The following is a 22,742-nucleotide window of genomic DNA, read 5'->3' as shown; positions in this document are numbered from 1 at the left end:
TCTGCCTCCCAAAGTGCTGGGATTACACGCGTGAGCCACCATGCCTGGCCAAGAGAAAATTTAAAGGAAAGAATGAGTTCATTCATAATCTCACCTCCCTAATATAATCATTTTTTGGTTTTCTGTTTTTATGTTCTGTTTTCCCTTTCATTCTTTGACTATTATAACTGCAGGCATTTTTACATGGCTTTTACTCATAGGACATAAGTAATTTTGCGTGTTCCTTTTATGAGGTTATACATAGTCTTCGTAATCTTTCATATGAATCATTATCCCCTTTGTATAAAGGGGAGAAATTGAGGAAATTGAGCCTTAGAACCTTGCTGTTTGTCATCATACCAAATTAAAGGCTAATGTCCCTTTGTCAGAGAGGCAAGTCCTTGGGGTGGAGTATTCGGTGGTTATGCTCCATCCCCTCAAATATCCCAGCTCTCCAGACGCATGATTACATAAGTACATTTTGGTGATGGGAGTTATGGGATCAGAGGGGCAGTCTGTGGCCACAGAGGAGAGAAGGTGTCACAAGCCAAACCCATGATCTTGGGCACATTAGTCTCAGTAACTTATTAACTGAGCTAAGCAGTTTGAAAAGAAATAAAAGCAAAAGAAAACAAGCCAAAGTACAAACTGTATCAAGCTTTAGAGTCTGAAGACTTATGAAAAGGGATCAACAATATAGTAGTAAATGAGACTGTGTTGACGCCAAGATAGGGAGGGGTGCAATTAAAATTCATTAAGACACAACAAGAAACTCTAGTCCAGGCTTGTTGCAGGTAAAAGGGACTTTGCCAATGAATTATTCAAGAAGAATTGAGCTGAATGAGGGAATCCTCTCTTGGGTTGGCAATGGCTCAGACTTACTACGAACTTTCTCCTCAGGTAAGAGTATAACAAAAGTAACTAAGAAGCGTGTTCCTTTGTTACTTGAGCACTTTGTGTGTAGTTCAAACCACCCTGGCATTAGTCTTCCTATTATAGCCTGAACCTTTCCTAGTGATTTAAGAAAAAGAATATTAATAATATAATATTTTATTTAAAAATTAATAACAAGTTTGAGTCAAGTTTGTGGAACCCATGTGAACTCTTCTTTCTATTATCTGAAGCAAAATTTTAAAACCATATTAATTAACCCAACAGTTTTGAGCAACTTTTTGAGGGGCCAAATGCAGTGCCCGTTTCAGTGATATAAAAATACATAAGGCTTTTTCCTCAAGATAATCATAATCTAGTGGCTTAATTATTCATCCTCACATTTTCTTGTGATTTAAAAAAAAATATTAGCATGGATACAGGTGGTAGAGATTTTATTGTCCTGTCCATTCTCAGCACAGCTTAGATCTACACATATACAACTTAGAGCAGTGCGACCTGGCACACTCCAACAGTGGTGGGGCACTTTCCCAAGAACACAACGACACTTCCAGCCTTTGTTCCCATGGTGCGACCCCCTTTCCTTTTCATTTATCTAGACTATACGCAGCCCTTTTTCTTTTTCTTTTTCTTTTTTTTTTTTTTTTGAGACAGGGTCTTGCTCTGTTGCCCAGGCTGGAGTGCAGTGACACCATTATAGCTCACTGCAGCCTTGAAATCCTGGGCTCATGCAATCCTCCTGCATCAGCCTCCCAAGTAGCTAGGACTACAGGTATGTGCCATCACGCTGGCCTATTTTTTTGTATTTTGTAGAGACAGGGTCTCACCATGTTACCCAGGCTGGTGTTGAAATCCTGACCTCAAGAGATCCTCCTGCTTTGGGCCTCCCAAAGCGCTGGACTTACAGGCATGAGCCAAGGCACCTGGCATATTCAGTCTTTATGTCCTGGCTCTGCATCAGCTTTTCCATGAAATACTCACTGGAGATTCCTCCTTAGGGATCTCTTTTCTTTCTTAGAATTTAACTTTCTTCACGTTTCCTACATCATTTGAAGTTTTCAAGCTACAAATCAGCACTTTATTATAGACTATTTTGTATGAAACAGTGTCATTTTCCATGCATTAGTTTTGTCTTCTCAATTAATATGCCAGAAAGCAACACCTTACCTCTGTCTTCCCTCCTGCACCTAACTCAAGGCTAAATACTTACTGTGTGATTGGGCCTGCCATTCTAATTTTGCTACCTTTGTTTCTAAAATCCTAATTGTTGAGTTCTCCCATCGATATCTGATGGCCAATTTATTTCATAATGGTAATTTATTTTGTCACATCTGGATCGCTGATTTCTTAGTTAAATTTAAATGAGCCTTACATTTTTAGCCTAGATGTAATATTTCAAATCTAATACTGTCATTACATAATCACTAATACATTCTATTAGGAACGTGATTTTTACATTATGTTTGCAGCGATATAATAAATATTAAGTATCTGTGCTATGTATCCAGCCATATTTTGTTGTGAAATAAAAGGGTACATTTGGTTATAAGTGAGGAAGTAACAATTAGAAACTACTTCCACTATTTTCTTTATTTATATTAATTCTTGTGCTTTAAAGTACTTGTTGGCCGGGTGCAGTAGTTCACGCCTGTAATCCCGGCACATTGGGAGGCGGAGGCAGGTGGATTGCTTGAATCCAGAAGTTCAAGACCAGCCTGGGCAACATAGTGAGACCCAGTCTCAACACAAATTTTAAAAATTATCCAGGCATGGTGGTGCATGCCTGTAGTCCCAGCTACTCAGGAGGTTGAAGTGGAAGGATCGCTTGAGCCCAGGAGGTTGAGGCTGTAGTGAGATGTGATCCTGCCACTGTGCTCCAGCCTGGGCAACAGAGTGAGACCCGGTTTAAAAAAAAATAAAAAAATATTTAAAAGCACTTGTTGCTGCAGTTTTGCAGTGAATTCTAAGAATAGATTTCTCCTGCTGTCCTGTCTCTGGATTTGATTTCTTTCCTGCTTTTGTGCTTGGGTCCTCTTCAACTCTGACTAGACTTTCAATATTGCATTCATCAGAGACTCATTTGTGGGATCCTGAGCAAATTACTCCATTCAACTGAACTTTCTCTGAGCTTAATTTTCACTTATGAAAAAGGGATGATAATATTATTGCACAAAGTTGAGTTAAAAATGCATAAGATAGAAACATTTTCTGAATCTTAAGAACCTATACAGATATCAGATATCATCATCATCATCATCATCATGATTACCATTTATTATCATCATCACTATCTTGGAATTTGCAAAGTTGTTTAAGAAGTATGGCTTGATAGGACACTGGTAGTGTGTCCTATTACTACCTAGTTACTACTAGTGGTCAGCTATGTCAGTTTCCTTCTCCTTCCTGAGCACTTGGAAGAATAAACTTTCCAGCTCCCTTTGCTGTTTGGTGGAACGATGGGACTCTGATCAGTGAAGAGTGGAAGGGGTCAAGGCATTTAATTTCCGGTACCTGACTCTTTTTTCTTCCCTTGGTAAAGTGGCCCAAGAGGTCTGTGTTTTGTGTTTTGGATACTGCTGCTGCTACAAGAGAATGAGGCTTCTATCATCTGGGTCCCTGAGTAGTTGCGTGGAGTGGAACTCACTGTCAACTCTGTGGGACTTGTAGTGTGAATGAGAAACTAATTTTTCTTGTGTTGAGTCACTGCAATTTGAGATTGTTTATTATTGCAACATAACATAGCCTATCATGACTAATACACTATTATGGGCCTCAGGATAAAGAAATTCTAGATCTAGGTATGGCCTAACTACCTATATATCCTTGAGCAAGAGGAATAACATATACTATCTTTTTTTTTTCTTCTTTTACGCAAAAAAATATGTGTAGAGACAGTCTCACTATGTTGCCCAGGCTGGTCTTGAACTTCTGACCTCAAGCCATCCTCCTGCCTTGGCCTCCCAAAGTGTTAGGATAACAGGCATGAACCTAATGTGTTGGGATTACTGGCATAGTTTCCCCAAGCCTAGCCCTTTAAAAAAAATAGACATGAGGTCTTACTATGTTTCCCTGGCTGGTCTAAACTCCTGGGTTCAAGTGATCCTCCTGCCTCAGTCTCCCCAAGTGCTGGAATTACAGGCATGAGCCATCACACGCAGCAAAGTATACTATCTTGAAGGTCCCTTCAGCTCCAAAAACTTTGGCATTGCGACAATCCAAAGCTGTCCTATGTCAGTGACAAAGAAATGTGAACTTTTGTTCAATGGAAAAAGTAACTTCAGCTATATCAAACCACCCCCCAAAAGAAGGAATCAAGCTAGAAATAACTAAAAGTTCAGAATTGAAATAACATTTTTAAATTGTTTCATGCACATACCTGCCTTTTTAAGAGAGTATATTAAACCTAGTTACATTAAAAGTAGTCAGTGAGTCATGGTCATTATTATGAACCTTAGTTAAAATAACTAAATAACACTGTAAAAGACAGTGATGTCCTCAGGGCCAGTGACAAACAAAGGTTTATTTGCTTCTTGCAATGGTCTAGACTTCTCGTGTTATTTAAATTTCAGTTTTGGATTTCTATAGTCTTTCAATGCCTTTGTGCATTACATTTTTTTAAATGACAGGATCTTGCTATGTTGCCCAGGCTAATCATGAACTCCTGGCTGCAAGTAATCCTCCCACCTTGGCCTCCCAAAGTGTTGAAATTACAGGTGTGAACCACAGCGACCAGCCCATTACTTCTCATTGCTGTCAATGGACTGATTGTCTACAATAGCCCAACTCCCCACTTTAACTGTAGAAAGTTAAGAAGGAGGAGGAGGAGGAGGGGGAGGAGGAGGAGGAGAAGAAGAGGAGGAAGAAGAAGAAGAAGAAGAAGAAGAAGAAGAAGAAGAAGAAGAAGAAGAAGAAGAAGAAGAAGAAGAAGAAGAAGAAGAAAGGAAAGCCGACCTCACATTCTGTGGGAATTGAACATCCTGAAAAAGATATATAGGGCCTGAATAAGAGGTTAAGAAGACTTCCTAGAAGTAAAGCAAATAAGTTTTAGGCATGAACTCTGTAGACTCTATGGGTGCCCATCTTTTTGCCAAATTTTTTACTCTCACAAATATTGCACGAAGATGAATTTCCAAGATGACTAAACTCCGGCTAGACAGTGTGTTAATGTATTTGATTTTCTGCAGCAACCCAGCAGCACAGATTCATAATTAAATTGCTAATGTGTGTTTGAAAGCTTTAGAGATACTTCTTCAGCCATCAACAAAACTAACATTGTCAGAAGAACTGAAATAATTTGCTCCTCATGACAGTTTGGTGAGACAAGAAGGCAAAATAATTAAGTATGGAGGCTCTGGAGCAGAATTGTCTGTGCTCAAAGCCTGCTTTTACCCCTTGCAAACTGCATGAACTTGGGCAAGTATATCAACCTCCTGTGTCTCCACTTTCTCATTTCTAAATTGGGGGTAATCCTGTTCTTGCAAGGGTGGGCTGCTCTCTGAACTATTTTAGCTCACCCACATTTGTTAAACATCTTTTTTAAAACGAAATTTTTTTTTTTTTTTCAAAATAGGGTCTTGCTCTGTCACCCAAGCTGGAGTTCAGTGGCTTGATCACAGCTCACTGCAGCCTCAACCTCCTGGGCTCAAAGTGTCCTCCCACCTTAGCCTCCTCAGTACCTAGGACTACAGGTGCACACCATCACACCTGGTAGTTTTTGTGTTTTCTGTGGAGGCTGAAAGGGTTTTGCTGTGTTTCCCAGGCTGGTCTCAAACTCCTGAGCTCAAGCCATCTGCCTGCCTTGGCCTCCCAAGGTGCTGAAATTACAGGCATGAGCCACCACACCCAGCCTCTTGAACATCTTTAAATTCACGAATGCAAGCCCAATTCTAACATTTATTGTGCCAGTCAATAGGCCACTACATTCACCAATAAAAACCCATTTCTGACAGTCAGTAAATTAATTAGCACAGGGCAGCTTGTTCATCAATATTCAATTCACAGCAGAGCTTGGTGTAGTCCTTTTTATAATGCGGGCTTCCTGATTCTAGCAACAGTGAATGGGCCATCTCAGAACCATACATTCCTGATTGGCACGTTGGTTATAGCATAATCTACGTAACAGACGTGTAATACCTTTTAGTGTAGACTGAAGAATGCCCAGGTAAATTAACAGACATCGTAACAATAACAAACTTGGGTTTCACACTACCGTATTCTATGTCTAACATTCCTCTCTAGTTCCCAAAATTGCTAAATTTGAATTTTAGTACTACATTTCTGAGACAGAGTTTGAAGCTGCAGGATGATAAAGGGCGCTTAATATCGCAGATGCAGAAGTGTTAATGAGAGAGCCATGCTGACTGCCTGGTAAAGTGTGACTTGGTGGTACCTTGTGGGGATGCCTTGACTCTGAGTCTAGTCCTCATGTAGACAGCTCTAAACACTGTATTTTATCAGTTTATTCAGGTGAGACTACAGGGGAACATTCACACTAGCCAAAATCACATTTGCTGTCTAGATCAAGACTTTCTTGGCATCTATGTACCCAAGAACATGAATTAGTTATTTGCATGTTGCCCTGTGACACTAGAAAAAGAACAGAGAGAACCAGATGGTCCTATGGGCACTTTATCCAAGTTATTGTGGAAAAACCTCACGAATGTCCTGCTTCTCAAGAGAGTAGATCCTTCTAGGGTCTGATTAAATGGGGCCCCAGGAAGGATCTCTGCCTGATAAATTCTTATTAACTACCTTATTCACTGATTCTAAGATATACAGTTTTTCACTTTTTTTTTTGGCGGGGGGGTGCCTACAGAGTCTCTGTCTCCCAGGCTGGAGTGCAGTGGTGCAATCTCAGCTCACTGCAACCTCTGCCTCCCAGGTTCAAGTGATTCTCCTGCTTCAGCATCCCAAGTAGCTGGGATAACAGGTGCATGCCACCACACCTGGATAATTTTTGTATTTTTAGTAGAGATGGGGTTTTGCTATGTTGGCCAGGCTGGTCTCAAACTCCTGGCCTCAGGTAATCTGCCCACCTAGGCCTCCCAAAGTGCTGGGATTACAGTGTGAGCCACTGTGCCCAGACAGTTTTTCACATTTCTAACATGAAATTTTGGTGTATCATTTTGGTATATCCTTGAAATTGTAGTGTATCATATAGCCCATGGTGTGTCAAGGTATAATCATAGTTGGCAGTGTTTTTTTCTAAGTGGCACAGAAAATAAAGACACATCCTAAAGGATGCAATCTTAGACGGCATGAAATATGGTGACTGCCCTTGTATTACTCTCCAGACTTTGACTTGTCCTGAACCGCCTCACCCTAAATTCCAATATGTGGGTGACAGTTTTCCTAGGTTATGTTCTAGGCACTAGGATCCACTCTGGTCATTTGAACAGACTGGAGATCGCCCAAACTTCCCTCAGCAGTAAGTTTACAAATTCTCTCTCAGGTGGGCTCACTTCTGCAGACAGCTAAGCCCTACCATTTATTTATGTATTTATTTATTTATTTGAGATGGACTCTTGCTCTGTCATCTAGGCTACAATATGATGGCAGGAACACAGCTCACTCTATCCTTGACTTCCCAAGCTCAAGTGATCCCCCTGCTGCACCCTCTTGGGTAGCTGGGACTCTGGGTTCTTGGCTAATTTGAAAAAAAAAAATTTTTTTTTTTTTTTGGCAGAGATGGGGTCTCCCTATGTTGCCCAGTCTAGTCTTGAACTCCTGAGCTCAAGCAATCCTCACCTTGGCTTCCCAAAGTGCTGGGATTACAGGCCCAACCCACCCCTGCCATTTTCTTCACGTTCACTACTATTTCTTTCTCTCTTTTTAATTTTTTGTAGAGACAGAGTCTCAATGTTGCCCAAGCTGGCCTCTAGCTTCTGGGCTCCGCCCACCTTGGCCTTCCAAAGTGCTGGGATTATAGGCGTGAGCCACACGCGGGCCTACTCTCTTTTAAACAGTGATGGTCTAAACTTAGCTCCAAATAGAGGAAATCCTTTACTCCAGTGCTCAAGGACATTTGGCGGCAAGGATCCAAATTCCACATCCACAGTTGCGCCTGCCCCAAACCCCCTACCGGGCTTGTCATCTTGGTTTTCAGCTTTAGTCGGCTGACAAATGCTTATTGATAGACTTTCACAGAGTGGATATGCTGTCTCACAGCAGCAAAATTTAAGACGTTAAAATGATCTAGTCTCAGGAGTTTTTCCATAAAGGATTTAGTAGCATAATATTGCCCTGGCTAAGAGCCTTACTATGTCCTTCCAAAGACTTTATTTAAGAACTTTGGTTGTGCGACTTTGCACCCAAGACTGTGTGGTAGATAGAGCTCCCTCTCCCCTCTCCCCTCTCCCCTCTCCCCTCCCCCCTCTCCCCTCTCCCCTCTCCCCTCTCCCCTCTCCCCTCTTTCCACGGTCTACCTCTGATGCCGAGCCGAAGCTGGACGGTACTGCTGCCATCTCAGCTCACTGCAACCTCCCTGCCCGATTCTCCTGCCTCAGCCTGCCGAGTGCCTGCGATTGCAGGCGCGCGCCGCCACGCCTGACTGGTTTTCGTATTTTTTTTGGTGGAGACGGGGTTTCGATGTGTCGGCTGGGCTGGTCTCCATCTCCTAACCGCGAGTGATCCGCCAGCCTCGGCCTCCCGAGGTGCCGGGATTGCAGACGGAGTCTCGTTAACTCAGTGCTCAATGGCGCCCAGGCTGGAGTGCAGTGGCGTGATCTCGGCTCGCTACAACCACCTCCCAGCCGCCTGCCTTGGCCTCCCTAAGTGCCGAGATTGCAGCCTCTGCCTGGCAGCCACCCCGTCTGGGAAGTGAGGAGCGTCTCCGCCTGACCGCCCCTCGTCTGGGATGTGAGGAGCCCCTCTGCCTGGCTGCCCAGTCTGGAAAGTGAGGAGCGTCTCTGCCCGGCCGCCATCCCATCTAGGAAGTGAGGAGCGCCTCTTCCCGGCCGCCATCACATCTGGGAAGTGAGGAGCGTCTCTGCCCGGCCGCCCATCGTCTGAGATGTGGGGAGCACCTCTGCCCTGCCGCCCCGTCTGGGATGTGAGGAGCGTCTTTGCCCGGCCGCCCTGTCTGAGAAGTGAGGAGACCCTCTGCCTGGCAACCGCCCCGTCTGAGAACTGAGGAGCCCCTCCGCCCGGCAGCCACCCCGTCTGAGAAGTGAGGAGCGTCCTCCCTCCTCGTCCGGGAAGGAGGTGGGGGGGTCAGCCCCCCGCCCGGCCAGCCGCCCCATCCGGGAGGTGAGGGGCGCCTCTGCCCGGCCGCCCCTACCGGGAAGTGAGGAGCCCCTCTGCCCGGCCAGCCGCCTCATCCGGGAGGGAGGTGGGGGGGTCAGCCCCCCGCCTGGCCAGCCGCCCCGTCCGGGAGGCGAGGGGTGCCTCTGCCCGGCCGCCCCTACTGGGAAGTGAGGAGCCCCTCTGCCCAGCCAGCCGCCCCGTCCAGGAGGGAGGTGGGGGGGTCAGTCCCCCGCCCGGCCAGCCGCCCCATCCGGGAGGGAGGTGGGGGGGTCAGCCCCCCGCCCGGCCAGCCGCCCCGTCCGGGAGGGAGGTGGGGGGGTCAGCCCCCCGCCCGGCCAGCCCCCCCGTCCAGGAGGGAGGTGGGGGTATCAGCCCCCCGCCCGGCCAGCCGCCCTGTCCAGGAGGTGGGGGGGCGCCTCTGCCCGGCTGCCCCTACTGGGAAGTGAGGAGCCCCTCTGCCTGGCCAGCCGCTCTGTCTGGGAGGGAGGTGGGGGGGTCAGCTCCCTGCCCGGCCAGCCGCCCCGTCCGGGAGGGAGGTGGGGGGGTTAGCCCCCCGCCTGGCCAGCTGCCCCGTCCGGGAGGTGAGGGGCGCCTCTGCCCGGCCGCCCCTACTGGGAAGTGAGGAGCCCCTCTGCCCGGCCAGCCGCCCCATCCGGGAGGGAGGTGGAGGGGTCAGCCCCCCGCCCAGCCAGCCGCCCCGTCCGGGAGGGAGGTGGGGGGATCAGCCCCCCGCCTGGCCAGCCGCCCCATCCAGGAGGGAGGTGGGGGGATCAGCCCCCCTCCCGGCCAGCCGCCCTGTCCAGGAGGTGGGGGGCGCCTCTGCCCGGCCGCCCCTACTGGGAAGTGAGGAGCCCCTCTGCCCGGCCAGCCGCTCTGTCTGGGAGGGAGGTGGGGGGGTCAGCTCCCCGCCCGGCCAGCCGCCCCGTCCGGGAGGGAGGTGGGGGGGTCAGCCCCCCACACGGCCAGCCGCCCCATCCGGGAGGGAGGTGGGGGGGTCAGCCGCCCGCCCGGCCAGCCGCCCTGTCCGGGAGGTGAGGGGCGCCTCTGCCCGGCCGCCCCTACCGGGAAGTGAGGAGCCCCTCTGCCCGGCCAGCCGCCCTGTCCGAGAGGGAGGTGGGGGGGTCAGCCCCCCGCCCGGCCAGCCGCCCCGTCGGGGAAGTGAGGGGCGCCTCTGCCCAGCCGCCCCTACTGGGAAGTGAGGAGCCCCTCTGCCCAGCCAGCCGCCCTGTCCGAGAGGGAGGTGGGGGGTCAGCCCCCCGCCGGGCCAGCCGCCCCGTCGGGGAAGTGAGGGGCGCCTCTGCCCGGCCGCCCCTACTGGGAAGTGAGGAGCTCCTCTGCCCGGCCACCACCCCATCTGGGAGGTGTACTCAACAGCTCATTGAGAACGGGCCATGAAGACAATGGCGGTTTTGTGGAATAGAAAGGGGGGAAAGGTGGGGAAAAGATTGAGAAATCGGATGGTTGCCGTGTCTGTGTAGAAAGAGGTAGACATGGGAGACTTTTCATTTTGTTCTGTACTAAGAAAAATTCTTCTGCCTTGGGATCCTGTTGATCTGTGACCTTACCCCCAACCCTGTGCTCTCTGAAACATGTGCTGTATCCACTCAGGGTTGAATGGATTAAGAGCGGTACAAGATGTGCTTTGTTAAACAGATGCTTGAAGGCAGCATGTTCGTTAAGAGTCATCACCACTCCCTAATCTCAAGTACCCAGGGACACAAACACTGCGGAAGGCCGCAGGGTCCTCTGCCTAGGAAAACCAGAGAACTTTGTTCACTTGTTTATCTGCTGACCTTCCCTCCACTATTGTCCTGTGACCCTGCCAAATCCCCCTCTGCGAGAAACACCCAAGAATGATCAATAAAAAAGAAAAAAAAAAAAAAAGAACTTTGGTTGTGGATGAAGCATGACATAAAACAAGTTTACATAACAGAGCCTCCACCACATAATCATATATTATAGCTGGTGATAAAAGAAAAATAAGCACTTCGCATGTGATGATGCTCTAGAAAGAATTTAAATTACAAACCTAAACGGAAACCTCTTGGCTCTTATTAGACTATAGAACTGATACTACCCAACTGGAATACATAAATTACTATGTTTAGAGTCAGCACTTGACTCTTAATCAAATCCTCATGCTACTTAATCTGAGATGTTATCACTTTTAATAACTGGTAGGCGATATTTTTATATAAATACATATTCTATTTATACCTGTGGTATGTCAGAGAAGCACTTCAAATTTTAAAATTGTGCCTGAAGTCCTATTAACTGAACGAGTAAAAACAATGTTAACTTATGAAATGTTCAATTTTTTAAAATTGAAATCTTTATTTATTTATTTTTTTTGAGACAGGGTCTCACTCTGTCGCCCAGGCTGGAGTGCAGTGGTGCAGTCTCGGCTCACTGCAACCTCTGCCTCCCGGGATCAGGTGATTCTCATGCCTCAGTCTCCCAAGTAGCTGGGATTACAGGCGTGCATTACCATGCACAGGTAATCTTTGTATTTTTAGTAGAGACAGGGTTTCACCATGTTAGCCAGGCTGGCCTTAAACTTCTGACCTCAAGTGATCTGCCTGCCTCCGCCTCCCAAAGTGTTGGGATTACAGGCATGAGCCACCGAATCCAGCCAAAACATTGACATCTTTAAACAATGTTTTCCCTAGTAGTGGTTTAGGAAGAAGGAATAGAGTCCTTCAAAGGCCTAGTTGGTATTTCTCTTGCAGTTGCCTCATGCATGTGCTGCGTGTTTTTCTGCTTTATAGATTACCCCAACTTTGAGAAACATTCATTATCCAGTTTTTACTTGTGAGAAAATAGAGGCTCTGAAATGTTAACTTACTTGCCCAAAATTCTAAATCGAGTAAGTTTCAAAGCCTGTATATATTTAATATTTACTGCAGAGTTCATGAGCTTTCCACTAAAGCCATCAATGAATTTAGCATGTGATAAAAGAGGCCTGGATTTAATATGACAAATGTTTTGACCACATCAACGCCAGTTACTACAGGTGAGAATCTGATCTGAAATAAACAATTTTATAAGCCGGAACACCTGTGAGATAAAATACAGGTAACTGACAAGAAGAGAAGTATTATGTAGTTAACGGTTTCAAAAACAATCATCATCATAGCGTGGTCTCTTAGACACTGAAATCTGAAACTCCTTGATATGCTATAGCAAGGTTTCAAACAAAGATGTTCTGTTCAATGCATGTTTTTGTGGGATGGCGTAACTATGCAGACTATATCAGTCAACAAATGCTGTACAGAGCTGACCAATGACTCATGAAATCTTCTGTGCGATCTCTCTCCTCAGTTTCAAACGATTCATTTATAATTGCACTAGCAAAATAGCCAACAGCTTGTCACATTCTTTACACTGTCTTGGCCCAGCTCTAAACAGATAGGTTTTGAAATTTCAACTTAAAATTTTAATCTTTATTTTAAAACATGTATATACATTGTGGTAAAATATCACTTAGGAAAAAGAAAAGTTATTGCAGATATATAAATTTCTTTCTTTTAAAATACCTTTTGATTATATAATAAAAATTCCCCAAATAAAGTCTGAAGTTAGAGTTTGTAATTAAAAACCTCCAAAGAGTAAAAGTAACTCTTTTTCTCTTCTCTCTTCATCTCCCCCCCAAAAAATAAGCCCTCATAGGAGATGATTTTGGCATTGGTTATGATGTTTTATTGGCATTTGGGGCTTTTAATCTTTGTCTTTAAACATAATAGTAGTGATAATGCTACAGTGCTTTTCTTTTCCTGTTTTGAGCTTCTAAAGCCAGCTAAGTTCTTTTCACTTACTGTTACAAGACAGAGAAGAGGCCGGGCTCTGTGGCTCACGGCTGTTATCTAGCACTTTGGGAGGCCGAGGGGGGCAGATTGCCCGAGCTCAGGAGTTAGACCAGCCTGGGCAACGCGGTGAAACCCCGTCTCTACTAAAAATACAAAAAATTAGCTTGGCTTGGTGCTGTGTGCCTGTAGTCCCAGCTGCTCCGGAGGCTGAAGCAGGAGAATTGCTTGAACCCGGGAGGCGGAGGTTGCAGTGAGCCCAGATCGCGCCACTGCACTCCAGCCTGGGCGACAGAGCGAGACTCCGGCTCCAAATAATAATAATAATAAGAGAGAGAAGAAAAAACTTATTTTTCTGTAGATAATATATTGAAATGCAGATGTAGTATAGACAGTTCTAAACCAGACAATGACATTTTAAAAATAAATTTAGCCAGTCGTTTACAGAAAAACAATGGCAATGACATACTGATATTAGAATAGGTGTCTCCTATTAGTTGACAATGAGTGATACATAATTTAAAACTAAGGATGACAACAGTTTCACTATAAACTCTTATTATTGTAGAAACCTGGTAAAATTGAATTCCACACTAGATGGTATAGTTTAAGACTTAACGCCTCACATTCTGACCTCATTAAATAGAAATCTGTTTAATCTCTGCAAGGAAATATTTTGTCCAGGAACGCCTATGTTTGTGGCAGGTGGAGACAGCTTATTAGGCAGCCTGCTCTCCTCTTATGACGGCCTTGGTCCGGGATCGCAAGGCTCATTATGTCATGAGCATAGTTATTAGATGGGTTCACTGCTTTTCCTCCTCCTTGAGGGGGACCTTTGGCACACGCTGGGAGGCCATGAAAGCCAAGGCCACCGAGCTGTGGGTCTGCTGCGCGCATAGGAAGCGAGAAGCTCGGGAATTCAAGCCCCCGCAAATGCGCGGGTCCACGAGGTAGGCTGAGCTCCGCGCCTGGGTAGAGGAGGAAGCGAGCAGGGTCCAGGGGCACGGCGGGAGGCTGAAGGGTTATTTACAGGGGTGCAGCTTTCCTCTGGGGTATCGCAGCAGCCTCCAGGCTGTGGGCGCCTTGTGGGGAAGCCTTGAGGCAGGCGGGACAGTGAAAGCGCAGCGGGGTGGCTCGGGAGCCCGCCCCGCCTCCTCCTCCCCCTCTCCACTCCCCTCCTCCCGCGCGTGCTCCCTCCCCATCCTCCTTTCCATCTCTTCCCCCTTCCCCCACTCCTTCCCCCTCTTCCTTCCCTCCACACCTCCTCTACTTCCTTTCCCTCTCCCCTTCCCCCCATCCCCAACCTTCTCCCTATCCCCCTCCTCCCCATCTCCTTCCCCCTTCCCCTCCCCACCCCGTTCCCCACCCCCCTCCACTCGCGGCCCTCCCCGGCCCCCGCCCACGGATTCCCGCGCTTCGCCGGTTACCTGGGAGTCGCCATGGCAACGGACGCCGGGTTCCCGACTCCGACTCAGGCGAGCGAGCGGCTCCGCGGGAGGCGCACGTCCGGGGCTGCAATGGCGAACTGGGGCGACTCGCCTGAGACAGAGGAGTGCCGGAAGATCATGGAGGGCCTCGAGGCCTCTATTGAACAATTCCAGTTCAACCCCAGGTGACCAGCGGGAGAGGCAGCCCCCGCCGGCCCGCCCCGGAGCCCTCGCGCCCCGGCCCTCGCTCAACGCCTTTCCAGGCCCCTTGCTCCAGCCGCTGGGCTTCAGTTTTTTGTTTGTTTTTCGAGGGGATCACTGTCCGAAAAGAGCTGCAGTTTTCACTTCTTCAAGTGTATAGCTGGACACTAAGAGCACGGACTCTGGAGCCAGACTACCCGGATTCCAGAATCTTGGCGACCCTCTCACAGGGGCCGTGAGTTAGGCGACTGACTGCTCTGTGCCTCAGTTTTCTCAGCGGGAAATAATCGTTCATGAATGATGAAGAGTAGTGCCTGCTTCATAGATCATAGTGAATATTAAATGAGCTAATCTAGGACACAGTACCCGTCTTAGTCCCCTCGGGCTGCTGTAACAAAACAACATAGGCTGGGTGGCTTATAAGCAACAGGAATTTGTTTCTCCCAGTTCTGGAGGCTGGGAAGCCCACTGGCAGATTCCAGGTCTGATGAGGGTCCCTTCTGCACAGACAGTACCTCCTGGCTGTGTCTTCACATGGTGCAACGGGCAAGGGAGTTTTCCCCCACATCCCGCACACCCGCTCCCACCCTGCTTTTAGAAGGGCACTAATCCCATTTATAGGGCTCCACTTTCATGACCTAGTCACCTCCAAAGTCCACACCTGCTAATATCGTCATCTTGGGGGTTAGGATTTCAACATGAATTTTCAGGAGACACACTCAGACCATAGCAGAATCATAGAAGTGTTTGCCGATGTCATTATTTGCTATTCCTTGATCCTTGTTTAAAACCCGTCCCTTTCATAATCCTTTGCCCCCTGTGTTCTAGCTTCGTTGTTTATTTGGATAATGTAGAGCTGATGTTTCTGGGAAAATGCAAATTTCTTTCTAAAAACCTTTTTCAAATCAGTAGGTAGCCAGAATTAGCTTAGCTGCTATGGGAGAACTTACCGTTGTATAAGGCAGGGGCCTCATGGTGCCAAGTGGGCCGGCTTAGGGGCAAGCCCCTCACACAGACACAGCTCCAGGGTGAGAAGAAGGGACCACAGGTGTCCTAGCCCAGCAGTGGGACTGACCCAGTGAGGCAACGCTCCTGGGCTCGGCTTCCCAGCTTCACTGTATTCAATGGGTACGTTTGTTAAAATGGGTCAGGGTGCACGGGACCTGGTCTAGTGGTGGTTGTGAATAGCATTTATTAGAGGCAGCACGTGGTAAACACCAGAGGCACACAGCGTCTACCCTGTTCTAGTGTTTGCTGATAGGAATGGTGTCCTGCCCTGGACTCCTTGGCATTCCATGGTGGGGTAGCTCCCAAAAAAAAATGCACCTGCCAGGCTCAAGAGCAGACCGATGGTGCCAGGTGCTCTTTGGCTGAACAAAAGAACCACTGATGCCCATATTCCTTCCTCTTCACCCAAAGTACTAGGGCGACTGAGCCGGTGCCTGGGTGTGAATGAGAGAGGCTCAGGTGCTGAATGTGGTCTACAAAGCAGACGAAAGCCCGGCCTTTGTAGAGTTTGCATCCTAGTCAGGAACTGATGATGAACTAGATAAACAAGTAAACTATGTAATAAGTTAGATAGTGCTTAGTGATAAGGAACAAACCGAACACGGGGAGGGAGAAGAGGAAAGTGAGTAAGTGTGTGAGTGTGTGTGTGTGTGTGTGGCAAGTGGGGAGGGAGCTGTGATTTAATTTTTGTTTTGTTTTGTTTTGTTTTTTAGAGTCAGGGTCTCACTCTGTCACCCAGGCTGGAGTGTAGTGGCACAATCATGGCTCAGTGCAGCCTTGAACTCCTGGAGTCAAGCGATCCCTCCACCTCAGCCTCCTGAGTAGCTGAGACGACAAGCACACCCCAGCCTGCCTGGCTAATTTTTTTTTAATACAGGGTCTTGCTGTGTTGCCCAGGCTGGTCTCAAACTCCTGGGCTCAAGCAGTCCTCCAGCCTCGGCCTCCCAAAGTACTGGGATTACAGGCATGAGCCACCATGCCTGGCCTGGATTGCAGATTTTAGAAATGGTGATCAGGGAAGGCTTCACTGAGAAAATGACACTGGAGTGAAGACTTGCAGGCTTGAGGGGGGAGCCCTAAGGATCTATCAGGCTAGCAAGTGTTCCAGGCAGAGAGAACACTGGGTAGAAAGACGGTGCCTGGATGTCCTAGGAGCAGCAAGGAGGCCAGTGTGGCTGGAGCAGAGAGGGAGAATAGTGGAGGTGAAGTCAGAGGGAAGGGGGATGGTGCCTGTGGCGTGGGACTTTAGACTACCTTAAGGACTTCAGCTTTTACTTTGAGATGGGAAGCCATGAGGGGATTGGGAAAGAGGAGTGACATGATTTGATTTATCCTTCAATGGGATTACTCTGACTGCTGTTTAGATAATAGACTATAGTGAGGACGAGAGCAGAAACAAGGAAACAAGAGACTATTACAATATTCCTCGTGGAAGATGACCATGGGGTAGCAGTGGTTGGAGGTCCGGAGGAGACCTTGATGAACAGGTAGAATGGAATTGCCAGTAACCCGGATGGGGAAGATATTGAGATGAACAGGTCTGAAGGGAATATCATAAGCTTACTTCTGGTCATGATATGTCAGCAGTGACTATTAGACATCCATTTAGGCTGTTAAGTAGGTAGTTGATTAGATGAGTCTGAAGTTAAGAAGAGAGGTTCAGCTCGGCTGTATCAGTTTGGAAATAATTAGCACAAAGATGGTGTCTTAAGCTGAGAGCCTTGCTGACATCAGCCAGGAAGTAAGTGTAGTTAGAGAAGTTTATGAGCCATGGGGCACATCAAAGTTCTGTGTTCTTTGAAGAGGAATAAAAGGAAGCAATATTCTTATTTAGCACTGAGAAATATGCCACAGTGAAAGTTTAGCACACCTAATGCTGTCTTCAGTGACTGATTTATTAATAAGCATTTGTAGGATGGACAATTCTAGGATTCAGTGAGAAGAGTCATTGCATTTTATTAATACATATTCATAGGTCTGTTTTCCAAAATAAATTAGGACGTTAATTTTGTATGTAATTTATTTTAAAAAACATAATTATCTTCCCCAAATGCTGTTTTATGCATAACCACCAACTTATTATTCAGAAATAGAATTGCTGAGACTATAAATAAAGACTGTGTAGGAACCACTTAGCTAATTTGTTGTGATGTGGGTTTCCATTCTAGGCAGCAGGGTTGTTAGCTAAAATTAGAGACATTTGGAATTTGAAGGGACACTGAAGAATAAATCTTCCTCATTCAGTTAGATTCTGAATGAGCTGGATCTTTTTGAGTCAGTCACATAAAGAGTTAGGACTGGTGAAATTGGAGAGTCATGGGCTTATCCTCACCAGGGATTTAGAAGAAGAATCTGCCATTTCCAGCTGCCCGTCTGTCGCCCAGGCTGGAGTGCAGTGTTATGGTCACAGCTCACTGCAGCCTCTGACCCCTGAGCTCAAGGGATCCTCTCACTTCAGCCTCCTGACTAGGTGGAGCCGCAGGTGTGTGCCACCAGGCCCAGCTAATTTTTTTTCTTTTTTTTTTTTTTTTGTATTTTTGTAGAGACAGGGCTTCACCACATTGCCCAGGCTGGTCTCAAACTCCTAAGCTCAAGCAGTCTGCCCACCTTAGCCTCCCAAAGTGCTGGCGTGAGCCACCGCACCCAGCCTGGACCTGATTTTAAAATATCATATTGTATTATTGTAATATTATGGCACCAGAAGGAATACCTGAAAACATAATTTCAAGTTTCTAAATCATATCCTGAAAAAACATTGGTAAAAACTATTCACACTCCATAAACCACCCATGATAGGTCTTTTGCTTAAAATGGGAAGGAACAGAAGAACATACATGTTCATGCTTAATGAAAAATGTGGCTGAATAGTAAAAAGGAGCCGCTTAGCACTGGGTAGGGTAAAGGATTGCATTTCTAGACTGGAAAAGTGAATCACTGAGATTTGTTAAATGTGCAGTAGTGTAGACTATACAGAAACAGAGTTAGTTCCCATGGCTGTTTATATTTACTATATTGATGTAGCACTCAGGGTCCAGACAGGAGGCAGAAACCTCACTGCTAATTTCAACAGGGACTATTTCCTGTTCTCTGTTAAATAGTAAGAAGGATTTTTAACTAGTAAAAGGCAGTAAGGTGGTAAAAGAAGACTCTAGACAATACACTGATAGCAAACACAAAAAGCAGCTATGACCTCCAGGTCTGAGGAAGAGGAAACAGGGCAGGAACTAAGGAGTTAGAAGACCCGCCCTCAAAGGCTGAGATTAGGAATGATACCTCTTTGGAGAAGACATGGTGGGAGAGAAACTTGCCAGAGGGTGTGACAACTGCTGGTCTGCAGGGATGGCTTGCCCAGTGGCTGCGAAACTTGCTGAAAGGTACAGACAGGTCAAAGTTCCTTACCTAGCTGCGAGATCCAAATGTTCGTTCCTGGAAGTCCTGACTTTTAAAAGTTCTGCCTTTTTTTTTTGTTTGCTGCCTTTTTTCCATTAATCTTTATTACTGGGCACGGAAACACTAAGAGGCACCCCAAAGAATCCTCTGGGTTCCAGACAGAGTTCTCCTTGACTCTGTTGTTCACCAGCAACCCAATTGCCCCTTGGTATTCAGAATCAATCCACTTCAGCCAGTAGAGTGACTCCCTTTTCTGCCTTTGTTTCAGCAGCATAAGGATCACAAAGTGACCAGTCATCAGTGTCATCTAATTCAATAGAATTTCTGTTATGTTTTCTGCTGGAAACATTCTTCCCTTGTGAACTAAGACTTCCAAACCAGCAGATCCTAAAGTTGCAGAGACAGGAAACTATAATTTTGGGCATGAGTTATGAGGCATAAGAGTGAGAGGTGCCTTTCATTCTTGGACCTATGACTGTAGGAGAGATAGCACCATATACTGTTTCAAAGCATATACTGCATCCTGTGAGACAGAACTGCATTCTTTCATGGATTTGCTTCTCCCAAATATTGCTGGCAGTACAGGTGTGTGCCACCATGCCCAGCTAATTTTATTTTTTTATTTTTATTTTTTTGTAGAGACAGGGTCTCACTATGTTGCCCAGGCTATTCCTGAACTCCTGGGCTCAAGTGATCTTCCCGCCTCGGCCTCCCAAAGTGCTGGGATTGCAGGCGTGAACCACTGTGCCTGGCCTTAAATGAATCTTCAGTAAGCTATTTAACCTTTCTATTAGGCGAGCCACTTCTGGGTGATGGGTTATATGATAAGATCACTGAATTCCATGGGCATGAATCCATTGCTGCCTGTCTTTTGCTGTGAAATGAGTTCCTTGATGGGAAGTGGTGCTGTGAGAATACCGTGATGATGGATAAGATGTTCTGTAAGTTCATGCTTGGTGGTTCTGGCCAGTGCAGTATAGTCAGGGAATGCAAATCCATATCCAAAATAAATGTGTGTTCCGGTGAGGATGATGGAAGAGGTTCAGTGCTATCAACCTGTCGCTAGGTGGCTGGCTATTCCCTGTGGTTCATGCTGCCACATTGGGAGCTCAGTATTGATCTCTGCTGTTGACTAGTTAGACACTCAGCACCTGTGGTAGCCAGGCCAGCCTTGGTAAGGGGAAAACCACATTGTTGAACTCCTGACACCATGGCCATTTTGTTCGAGGGCCATCAAGCAAGCAGGGGTGGCTGCAAAAGGAAACTGAACGATATCCACAGAGTGTGTCATTTTGCCTAATTATTTAACTACTTTCTCTGTAGGGGATTCCCTTGGGTGGGCATTCAGATGCCGCACAAACACCTTTACAGTCTGTGCCCATTTTCAAAGGCTCATCCACAGAACTTTTCCCAGACATTCTTGACATCCATCTCTCAATCTGTTCCTTCCAAGTTCCTGACCATCTTGTTAACTGTTTAGCAGTTGCCCATAAATTAATATCAATACGTAATTCTGGCCATCCTTCATCCAGAAAAAGTAGACAACCAAATATACTGCTTTCAGTTTATTCAGTGAGAGGATTTTCCTTCATGATTGTGTCATTCAGGGTCACTTCTGAGTGTGGCTGTGAGACTGCAGGTAACTACCAGCTGGTGAGGAACCCATCTGTGAATCAGGCTTGAGGTTTTTTCCCTCAGTCACCTGGTCATAAAGAACTTCTCGGGTTGGGTTCTCAGGGCTTCAACTTTAGTAGGCATGGTTCAATTTTTCCCCTCATTAACCTTGACCTTGTTGAGTTGGTGCCTACCAAAGTTCTCTATTTTAAATTTACCATTCTTTTCTTTGGAATAAATTACTATTTTCTAGGTATTACAATTTCCTTTTTTCTAAAACTTATTCTAACCAGCCATGGTCACCAATGATGACTCCTCTCTTTTATTTTTATTTATTTTTATTTTTTGAGGCAGGATCTCACTCTGTCATCCAAGCTGAAGTGCAGTGACACAATCCAAGCTCATTGCAGCCTTAACCTCCCAGGCTCAGGTGATCTTCCCACCTCAGCCTCCCAAGTACCTGGGACTACAGGTGTTTGCCACCACACCTGGCTAATTTTTGCATTTTTTGTAGAGACAAGGTCTCGCCATGTTGGCCAGGCTGGTCTCGAACTCCTAAGCTCAAGTGACCCACCCACCTCAGCCTCCCAAAGTGCTGAGATTACAGGTGTGAGCCACTGCACCCAGCCTGATGACTCCTATCTTAATGTCACTTTTATGATGACTGCCATGTGGTAATTCTCTGCTTTTTTTCTATATTTATTAGAGCTTCCCATCCTCATTTATCTGTTCATTCATTCATTCATTCATTCATATCAGTATGGATTGATGGATTCCTATTTTATTCAATGGGTTATAATCTGATGCTTTCATTATTTATTTTGATGCTTAAATTGTCATATATGGCCAGTGGTTGTTTCTTCCATCTAGTTTCTTCATCATTTTTACATTTTCCCATCATCTTTTGAGCATTTCTTCACTTTATGGCAAACAAAATGTTCCAGGCTCATTTTATACTTTTGCTTTCTATAATTTTATATACTTTTATTCCAGTCTTGGAATGAACCATTTTTTCAAGGAGACTTCATTGCTTTTAGTGGAGGATGGTTTTTAGAAACCAACATCTAGGGCCAGGTGCGGTGGCTCACACCTGTAATGCCAGCACTTTGGGAGGCCGAGGCAGGTGGATCACTGAGGCCAGGAGTTTGAGACTGGCCTGGCCAACATGGGGAGACTTCATCTCTACTAAAAATACAAAATTAGTCAGGTGTGATGGTCCACACCTGTAATCCCAGCCACTTCGGAGACTGAGGCGTGAGAATCACTTGAACCCAGGAGGCAGAGATTGCAGTGAGCTGAGATCACACCACTGCACTCCAGCCTGGGTGACAAAGCAAGACTCTGTCTCAAAAAATATACTGAAACAAAAAGGAGAAGAAAGAAAAGAAACCAACATCTGAGTGTTAGATGTGCTCATCACTACTGGAGTGCCATTCTTCTAGGCCCTCTCATTGGACAGAACTAGAAACAGATATGTATAAATATATGCACATATATATGATATATGTTCACATATATATGTGCACACATATATACACCTACAACTATTTATATATCTATTTATCTATATTTATAAAAGTATGCATTCATACCAATTCTTCCCATTCCATTCCATTGTCTCAGAGAACTTTCTAGTCTACTCTTTCCCTATGTTTGTAAATATCTTTCCTAGAACTGAAAAACTTGACTTCTGTCATTTTGAGAACATTTACTTACTCATTCAATGTATCCAGTGTCCCACTATTGTGGTCCTCTCCTCTGTCTGCCACCTCTGTGCTGCTGCCCCTGTTCCCCCAACTGACCCACATTCTTAGCCACCAGGCTTGCTGTTCTTCTATGCATGACTCCCAATTTTTTTTATGGCCCCATGTCATTGACCACTATGTTGATTCCTTCACCCTGAGAAGGGAAGAGAATGGAAGACAAAAGAAGGTAGAAAAGACAGTGGTTACATATGATTTTGATAGGTACAACTGTGGGGAGACTTAATCCTAGGCTGAGGGTACTGTTAAGGTACAGATGTATTTGGGGGAACATTTAACTAGCAGATATGTGACACATGAGTAAGTTACATGGAGTGTATGTAATGAGAAATGAGGCTTACCACTACCTCAGAATATATCGCATATTTTTATTTACTTGTTTACTGTAATTAGTATATGGAAAGCTGAAAATTTTGTGGGAT

The 22,742-nt window shown here is 46.0% G+C and overlaps 1 protein-coding gene across 6 annotated transcripts in view; it reads left to right on the top strand.

The window, feature by feature from the left end:
• The first annotated feature begins 13,025 nt into the window (after positions 1-13,025).
• Positions 13,026-22,742, top strand: part of C8H10orf67 (chromosome 8 C10orf67 homolog) — a 155,727-nt gene continuing 146,010 nt past the window's right edge. For 3 of the 6 annotated variants that reach the window (XM_034930112.3, XM_057298830.2, XM_063607292.1), the window contains exon 1: positions 13,026-13,867. In XM_034930112.3, coding sequence (XP_034786003.2) covers positions 13,659-13,867 — 209 coding nt within the window. In that variant the 5' untranslated portion in view covers positions 13,026-13,658. Of the gene's footprint in view, positions 13,868-14,356; positions 14,530-22,742 lie in introns of those variants that run through there. The other 3 variants (XR_008619891.2, XM_034930113.3, XM_063607291.1) reach the window with 2 other exon arrangements.

Source organism: Pan paniscus, chromosome 8 (assembly GCF_029289425.2).
Source record: "Pan paniscus chromosome 8, NHGRI_mPanPan1-v2.0_pri, whole genome shotgun sequence".
In the NCBI taxonomy this organism is placed as follows: domain Eukaryota; kingdom Metazoa; phylum Chordata; class Mammalia; order Primates; family Hominidae; genus Pan; species Pan paniscus.
The sequence above is the reverse complement of the archived record's forward strand: the minus strand, read 5'-3'. Positions and strand labels throughout refer to the sequence as shown.